The 9105-nt window shown below is 47.5% G+C and overlaps 1 protein-coding gene across 1 annotated transcript; it reads right to left on the bottom strand.

Moving 5' to 3' along the window:
- Window positions 1-1996: 1996 nt before the first annotated feature.
- Window positions 1997-7267, bottom strand: xkr7a (XK related 7a; the record flags this gene model as incomplete). Its single annotated transcript, XM_080496512.1, has 3 exons — window positions 6693-7267; window positions 3197-3396; window positions 1997-2952 (listed from the first exon to the last, which is right to left on the bottom strand). The coding sequence occupies exons 1-3, from the start codon at window positions 7250-7252 to the stop codon at window positions 1997-1999; spliced, it is 1716 nt and encodes a 571-aa protein (XP_080352638.1). The 5' UTR covers window positions 7253-7267.
- Window positions 7268-9105: the final 1838 nt, after the last annotated feature.

Raw genomic sequence — 9105 nt, 5'->3', positions numbered from 1 at the left:
TTGTTGTTGTTGTTGTTGTTGTTCGTGTGTCTGTAGTTCTGCAGCAGTGGTGGTAAAGGTGCTCGGTGGGCTGACGAGCTGGATGGACAGTGTCTACAACAAAACTGTCATTATCTCGGCGACACAGGCTCAAATCAATTCAAATGCACAAGGCGGAACTTGGTTTACGCCCACATACAGCCGATCACGTGCTGGTCCGTGAGCTCAGACACACACGTCAAAACACGCGGTTCAGAAACGTCCCGTGGGAAACAGCAGCCCGTGACAGACAAACTGGCAAAGGTTCATTTTTTTTTACGGGTCTACAAGTTCCTGATCGTATCCTGGAAACAGTCCAAAGAGAGGAAACCACAATTCAATTTAATCCGTCACTAATTGAAGATGAACTGCGCTCAGGTGGTGAAATACAAAACTGTACCCTTTTTTTTTTTTTTTTATTAAATTGTAAAGCACCACAGCTGAATCTGTCAAATGTTTCAATTTCATTCTAATCGAGTGACAGTGAGGGTTTTATTTTTCATGAATATCAAACAAAAGCAGCTGATTCAAGAGACAAAAACAACCCACGATAAGCTACATGACTGTTTCTGCTATCTGAACACGACTTGTCAACAGGAAAGTTCTGGGGGGAAAAGAATTAGGAAACTAACAGACGGGTAAATAAAAGTGTCAATACCAGGACGACTTGCCTTCAATATATGGAAGCTGTTCTGATCAGTCTAGTGTCTGTAGCTTTTACTGTGTTCTTTTCTTCTTCTTTTTTTAAATAATTTTTTTTGGACATTTTTCAGACAACAAAGTATCGATACGGTAACAATTACAGACAGCGCTGTCCCTCTGCCTCCTCCTCGTCATTCTACAGTAATTTACATGTAAATGAACGTGCGTCTTGTTCTCGTGTGAGCTGGATGTGTTATGAAAAGAGCCCAGGCAGCAGAACATGTCATGTCCGAGCAAATCAAATCCATTTTTGTTCATCCACATTCTGGAGGAAAGTGTAGTGGTGGCATGCCCCCCCCCAAAAAAATAAATAAATAAATAAATAAATAAATAATAACAAACTGCTTGTAAACACACACAAATCTCTTTTTGTGTTTTTTTTCTTCTTTTTAGCTCTAGCTTACCTGGAAAACAAATATAGTACCACAGGAATGTTGTAAATCCCACAAACAGCACAGAAATGCTCAAAGCCTTGTTACAAATAATCACAATTTCGTTCTTTTTTTTCCTTCTTCTTCTCGTTTTTACATTCAACTGAAACGTTGCTTTTAAAATCACCCTTCAGAGCGAAAGCAACATTTTTTTTTCCAGAGACCTCCATCAACATGAGTGAAAAGCTATGGGTAAGATGACGAGTAATAAGAGGGTCGCTGTACTGTCGTGTTTTTGCCGTAAAGGCGTTAATAAACGCGCAGTTAAGTTTCAGTGCGTCGCTCACATGACGGCAGTGTTGTACTGTCGACGTACACGTTGAAAAACGACAGCGCGCGACCTCACCTGCCTCATCCGCGTCTTACTATTAGCTGCCATAAAATAATCATGCATGTTGAAGGTCCGTCTCTGTCGTCGACCGCTTGGAGAGGTCGTGCTTGAAACACACTTCACTGAAGGAGGACTTCGTGCCTCTGATTGACAACAGCTCAAACTGTCTCCGCTTGCCTGCGCCCACTGCGGCCAGCCTTCCCCCCGCTTAACGTCCTGTACCACGTCCTGACCTGAGAAATGATACAGAAAAAAAACCAAGAATATGCACCGTCGTGAGTCCACACCACAGGTTTTTTTTTTTGTTTTGTTTTTTTTGGCCTTTGTGAAAAAGAAAGACACAACACCCACTCCCTTCCTTTGCCCGCGTCTGCGTCCAGAAACACAGACAGTAAAACCAAGTCGGAGCTCGAACAGGCTGCTCAAGTGAGAGTCATCCTACCTGCCGTCTTTATTTAAGGCAGGGACACCTGCAACAGTGGCGAGCTGGAGTCACAGCCCCCCTTTCAGCACGTCACACGGTGGTCTCGTACTCCATCACTTCTTTGGGGGTACCCAGGCAGCGGTACTGAATCCTTGGCGTGACCGGCGCGGCGCTCTCGAGCACCAGGATGGTTTTACGCAGTCGGCGGTCGATGTAGTGAGCGTCCCAGGCGGGGTACCGCTTCCGGGGGAGGTCTATTCGGATGACCGGCCCCTCTGTCCTGGGTGTGAGCTGGGACACCGGTGCCTGGGCGCCTCGGTGCGGCCGGACCTGAAACACGTCTCCGTCCACCCCGGGCCCTTGCTCTCTCTCCGACCCTTTAGTTCTCTGGAGGGTCCTGGGGGGACTGCTCACCAGGTCCGGGGGGAGGCTGGCGGTCGGGGAGGCCAGCGCCTCCACGGGAACCTCCTTCTCGACAACGTAGCCCCAACCCCAGACCGAGCCGTCCGGGTGCAGCAGGCAATAGTACACGAACATGAAGAAGGTGCCCAGCGCGTAGCTGCTGGCCACCACGCACACCATGATGACGACATAGAAGTCCGAGGAGCGGGGGCCCGGGTGCAGGTACCAGGCGGTGGTCAGCGCCACGTTCTCGACGAACACCGTCAGGCTGTAGATGAGCATCCTGCAGCGCGTGCGCCCCTCCCTCACGCTGAACCAGCAGAAGACGTACACGATGCCCACCATCATGTTGTAGATGATCTCCTCCCACTTGGACATGCAGAAGTCCGTCTCGCCTTGGATGATCCAGAACGTCATGATGCACCAGTGGGCGACGATGAAGATGCCGAAGTAGAGCTGGAACACGGAGGCGAACAGGGCGAAGGCCAGCGTGCGCGCTCCGATGGCGAACAAGTGCCACAGGATCTGAACTGTGACGGCCTTGTAGGTCATGGGCAGCTTATCGTCCCGAGAGTCCCTGAGGACTTTCTGATAGGAGGAGATCATCCAGGCGAGGGATATCAGCGAGGCAGAAGCTGAAAGCCCTGAGGAAGGCAGGGAGAAGAAATGGGGGAGGGCGAGAGAGGAAGATTTCGAGAGAAAGATTTAGACGGGACGGAAAATGCTGTGGGATAACCGCCTTAACATTTAGCACAGGAAAAAAAACAAACATACAATTTCCCGCTGAGTGGAGGCCTGGCTTGACGTGACTCATCGTGCACAGACACGTGAAGGACTGATGGGACCATTTATTGTGTGGCGATCGGTTCAGTTTTGGAGGCAACTCACCCTGGAGAGGACGCACATGACCGACCTGGATCATGATGCTGAGCTGCAGCACCAGCTGGGGGGCGCTCTTCAGGAAGGACTCCAGCAGACGCAGCATGCTGATGTCGGCGCTCTCGAACATCATCCTCCAGTAGTAGTGGCGGCGCTCCGGGTCGCCGTGCCAGCGGCTCTGCACGCCCAAATACAAGGCGTGGACGTACCTGCACGTTCAAGGCAAAACATTTTATTTATTTATTTTAAATTTCACCACCGTGCTGACGAAAAAACCGAGGTTGAAAAATAAAATGTATAGGATTTGGTTTTAATATTATGCTTCAAAACACATGAGAAAATTCATTATTGCAAACTCTGGGGGGGCTGTCAGTGTATTTTGCCAAAACATGTTTGGTTAGTTGTACCCTCTGGGATTCAGATTAGTCTGAAACTGAACTTAGCGGTTATAATTTTAGTGCAGGCATCAGAAGGGGGGGACGTGGAGCCTGTCTGAAGACTCTTCAAATACAACAAGTCAAAGGGCTACAGCAAAAGAAAGCGAAAAATACAAGGCGGTGCGGGGAGAAAAGAAATACCAAAAAAAAAGAAATAAAAATGCTTTCAGCCTGGTTCTCTGATTGAAGGCGAAAGGGAGAAAAGAAAGAGCTTTATTGACATGTCGTTCCACCTCTTTCACAATCTGTGAAACAGTGACCTTGTATGACTATAAAGCATATTAGAAAGAGGAACAAATATTTGTGGTATGTGAATGACAGAGGTGGGAAAGGCACAAGAAGAAATCCAAATGCTTGTGTACAATTTAGTTAAAAGTGCAAATACTAGTTCAAGCCCCCCTCCCCCCCAAAGTAAAACTAATGAAAAAATACTGAATCGGGTGTTATTAATGTGTTATTAATGTGCACAGAGCTGGATTTGATGTGAGCCATTAGCTGGGGCGTCAGCTTCGTGTGTGTCAATCTAACGACTGATTCGCTCATTCAGCTCAAGTTACATCAGTTATCCAAAGGACGATCCTCTAAAACCTGTGTGCTGGCAGTCATCGAAACAGTTACGGCGATAAGCCAAAGACAACGGGACGCATAAAGAGAACAGCGACCAGCATGCAGACAGAAGCAGACATTATACAGGTTAGTGAACCTGACTAATAAGCTCAGTCGAACGCTGGCCTGCGTGACTGTGTTACGCATCTTATAATAAACCGTTACTGCCAAAAAAAAGAAGTAGTGCCAAACACTGAATTAAAAAGAGAAAGAACAGGGTTTAAGGTGTACTTGGAGAGTGAACGGACAGCTTTGAAGGACGTTTGTACCAATCTCCAGCTCACATCGTTTATTCTAATAAGCCCGTGAATGGAATTTTGCTCTGACCAGACTCCATTATCAACGTTATCCGACTCATTTCCCACCATATTTCGACTGTGTTCCCTTGTTACAGATGTCACATTCAGCAGGGGGGGGGACCCCTCTGTGGCCACACCTTCCTCTCCTGTCCCGCACTTTACGTTGATTTAAATCGGTCGTGAGAAAAAAACAGATTGACTGTTATTGTTCTGTGCATTTCGATTGAACCAAGCATGCTTTGTCTTGTTCTAATGGTAAGAAGTAAACACTTCAGTTGTCTACTGATTATAGAGAATTCTCTATAGGTGCAATAATTGTGTGTGTGTGTGTGTGTGTGTGTGTGTGTGTGTGTGTGTGTGTGTGTGTGTGTGTGTGTGTGTGTGTGTGTGTGTGTGCGTGTGTGTGTGTGTGTCAACCGACCTTAGGTAAACAATTATCTTCAGAGGACGTATAAATGTTTGAAAAACACTAGTGCTTGTTGCAGAAGACTGAAACTATAAAGGTCTCGGTAATTGCCCCGGGGAGAAGGGTCAGAAGAGCCCCGTGTCAACAAGCCCTCCGAACCACCAGGGAGTTTGTATAACCCCCCCCCCCCCCCCAAAGCCCCCACCACCATCGTTTTTGTTCTGGTTCCAGCTTCACTAAAGTGTGCCTTGGGATGCTGCACACTGAATAAATAGAGCATATGTGCTGTAATGAGGGTCAACGACACACACACACGCACACGCACACACACACACACACACACACACACACACACAGCTTTCTGTGAGGAGGCCCCATATCACATCACGGGTGGACTGACATTTAATTCTGGTCGCCGGGGGCCCCAGATTGATCTCTGCTCACCTGACCAGCCGTGTATCGGTGTCGGATCATTCCCGAGTTAACGGCTGAGGGTGAAACGCGCGGCGGTAATCCTCTTAACGGGCAGACACGCCGGTCTGAGAGCAACGGCAATGAATGGGGCATGGACAACAGCTTTAATGGCATTACCGGTAATTCTGTGCTGCCACACTGTTTTAATGTGCTCCTGGACACACTCACTCTCACAAAGACACACACACACAAAGACACACACAAAGACACACACACACACACACACACACACACACACACACACACACACACACACACGCGCGCGAGTCGTCCAGGTCTCCGGGAGGAAATAAGGAATCAATATATATTACCCATAGGGCCATCTTTAGAAGCAGGAAGAAGGGGAGGCCACAGAGGAAAGACTGTCCAATGCCTGCAGATCATTCAAACAAATTGATTTGCATCCGATCCCGTCGTTAGACACGACGTGTCCTCCCGTAACACCCCGATGAGTGGATAACGTACAACTTTGAGCGTTTTTTTTTTTTTAATATCCAACCCAGTTGATCTGAACGCCTCCTCCAGGCTGGCAGCAGTTCAGAGCTGTCAAAGCCCATCAGAGGGCTCTAAGCCTGAGCAACCGACTCACACTCAGACTGAGTGGCTGACCTACAGACCCACTGCCACCCATGTGAGAGTAATGCCAATGTGCACACTGGTTTATCTCAAGTGTCCTCTTAATTAAACATATTCAAGCTTTTTTTTTTTTTTTTTTTTTTAATAGAAAATGGCTCCAGATCTGATACAGAAGGAAAAAAAAAAAAAAAAAAAACCTGCTGGGAAACTGGAGAATATGGATTTTTCTGAACACAGCAGCCAGAGCCTGAAGGTAGGAGCTGAAAATACACTGACTAGAGAAACAAGTTCACACATCACTGGAAATAAAAAAAGCAACCTCTGTGACGATTCCTCACCGTCACTTGTGAGGTTCCTTCTTGTTTTTTGACAAACAAAAAACAAATGGCAAAAAGGATTTTCTCTAGTTTTCTGTGCATGGGTGGGTGGGGATTGGTGTGGATGCGTTTTAATGGTTTTGTGAGAGATGATTGACCTAAAAGCCCCTCGGGGTGGGGGGGGTGGTGGAGGTGGGGTGTGTGTGGGTGGAGTCTAATTCTCTCATGACAAGCCGGGGACATTTGTCAAACAATACAAAAAAAGACATGGTGGTAATTTGGGCACGGTCCTCCCTGAATGATGGGGATTGAAACTGCAGGGAGGGATCCATGCACACACACACATCACACATCGTATGGTAGTTCGCCCCGCCATCCACCCAGACTCACCTCCAGACCTGGGCCAGCTGAAACATGTGAACGACGCCCTGGAAGATCCACATGAAGCCTCTGCAGCAGCTCCGGGCTCCACCCCCGGTGCCCGGCCCGGCGGTGCGGCCAGCGCCCCGCTCCCCACCGCCGCCGCCGCCGCCGTCGCCACCGCTGCCGCCGACGCCGTCCTTGCCGCTCGAGTCGCTCTCCTGCGCCCCGGACGCCGCCACCACGGCCGCCGCCGCCGTGCCGCTCTCCACCGTCTCCGAGAAGTCGTAGGCGAACCATCGGAAGCTGAGCAGCTGCACCACCACGGACGGGACGACGACAAAGACCAGAGTCAGCGCGAAGAACCAGTAGTCCCTCCTGAGGTAGTAGTCCGCGGCCAGCCACAGGTCTGAGGCCCCGTCCGAGAAGAAGACCAGCAGGGCGCACAGCGTCCAGCAGCAGTCCGCCAGCGAGTAGCGCTGCTCGGCGGCGCGGCGCGGCGGCGGCCGCGGGTCCGACCCGGGGGGACACTCGGCGGGCGGGAGCTCGTTTCGCAGGGAGACGGCCGCACCGTCGGATTTCGCGGCCATGTTTGTTGTAGGGAAGAGAGTGAGGAGTAAAGAGATGGGAAAATGATGGAGAGGAGGGGGAGGGAGGGAGGGAGGGAGGGGAGGGGAGGGAGGGGGGTCGCGGAGCCTGACGGTCCGTATGCACGCGTGAGGGAGGAGAGAGAGAGAGGATGGAGAGAGAGAGGATGGTGGATGGTGGGGGGGGGGGGGGGGGGGGGGGGGGGTGTCACTGCCGCTCAGCAGATATGATCTGCATTAGACACGTTTAAATTCCAGCGAAAAGCGAAAAAAAAAAGCATCAGAAGCTCAAACAAAGAAGATCTGCGAGGTCATCCTCCTCCTTCACATGCCCTCATTCATAAACACTCCCTGCAGCAAGAGGTCAGAGAAGTGCAGGAGACTCCACACACCGGCTTTAACATGTCACACAGGCTCCGCCAAAACAATGGAGGTTGTTTAGAATGAGAAAATAAAAGCTGTTGAGACATTATTATTGGGGATCAGCTGTTAGGCTCGTATGCATGTATGATCCTTATGTTTAAAATGAGAAACACATGATATAAGGGAGTTTATGAAACGTCCTTACATTAACCATACCTCCTGTTAGAGGAGAGATAGTGAATGTAAGACTACTATTTACTGGGCCAAATCCAGCTTTTGCTTGATTTTCAACCATTTGAATATCAAGCTACATTCAGAACTTGCTGTGTCTGTGCGAGCTGGACTGGCTCCGCCCACACATGCCCATATGAGGAAGAAGAAGAACATCGACATTTATTGTTTCGTACATCTCACTCTGGAGCGGCTGGTTGTCTCACAATATGTTACAAATTATATTAATAAGGACTTTGTGCTACAATCTTGTATGGAAATGTGCTATATTGATTAATATTGAGGTATGTGTTGTGCAACAAGATTATAAAATGACACGTTCACTTTACAATCATGACACACAATCTTGTGTTTTGACCTTTGAGGCGCTGTAATATTTCAGCCAGTGCTTTGGAACTACGTAGTCGCTAGCAGATATTAGCCGTTTTATGCTATTGTAGTTAGATTACTCTGCAATATCCGTGTCCAAGAACAAAATAGTCTTCAAAACAGTGCCAACTTTAGCGGAGCGTAAAAAAGAAAAACCCCAATTTGTTCAATTAGTTTTTGATTCAGAGCACATATTTGGATGAAATACAAAAAAGAAATGTCAGAAGTTTGTTTCATATTAAAAGTAAATAAAACTCCAAACATTGTCAATATGAGGACAAAAAAAAAAAAATCGAGACCAAGAGTAATGAAAATGTACTAAAATTTAATCATTCATAAAAGCTGGAAAAATCATCTGTGACAGGGTAACACAAGAAGCAATATTAGAGTTGGTTTAGTACAATATATCTTCGGCCTCAAGACACAAATCAGAACGCACCATTTTCCCCATCAGTCTATAAAATACTAATTTTCTTAGCTTTAATTATGCAAAAAAAAAATGGAAGTAGAATATATTATGGGAAATATGGAAGGCTTGCAGCTCTCAATATAAAAACAAAGTCACTTAGGAAAGATGTTATCTCGTCAATGCACATCCTTGCGAGTAGGAGCGAGTAACTTGTGGACAATGACGCATCTTCATTGACACCGTTAGTGCAGAAATGTACAAGAAGACCCAACATTTCATACAATTCCTCTGCAAATGTACTGTCACAATATGCCAAAGATCGATGTTACTTTGAATAAAAAGGATTTACGTTCCCGTCTGGATTTTAATCCATGGTCCCCTCTTTTTACACTGATATTTCCAAAAGAAAGACACCTTGGAAAAGAGGGAAAAAAAATAAAAATAACTGTTGTCATCAGGCTGACGAAACAAAAAAAAAATAAGA

The sequence above is a fragment of the Blennius ocellaris genome (genome assembly GCF_963422515.1).
Source record: "Blennius ocellaris genome assembly, chromosome: 5".
In the NCBI taxonomy this organism is placed as follows: domain Eukaryota; kingdom Metazoa; phylum Chordata; class Actinopteri; order Blenniiformes; family Blenniidae; genus Blennius; species Blennius ocellaris.
This window is presented reverse-complemented; position numbering and strand designations above follow the sequence as displayed.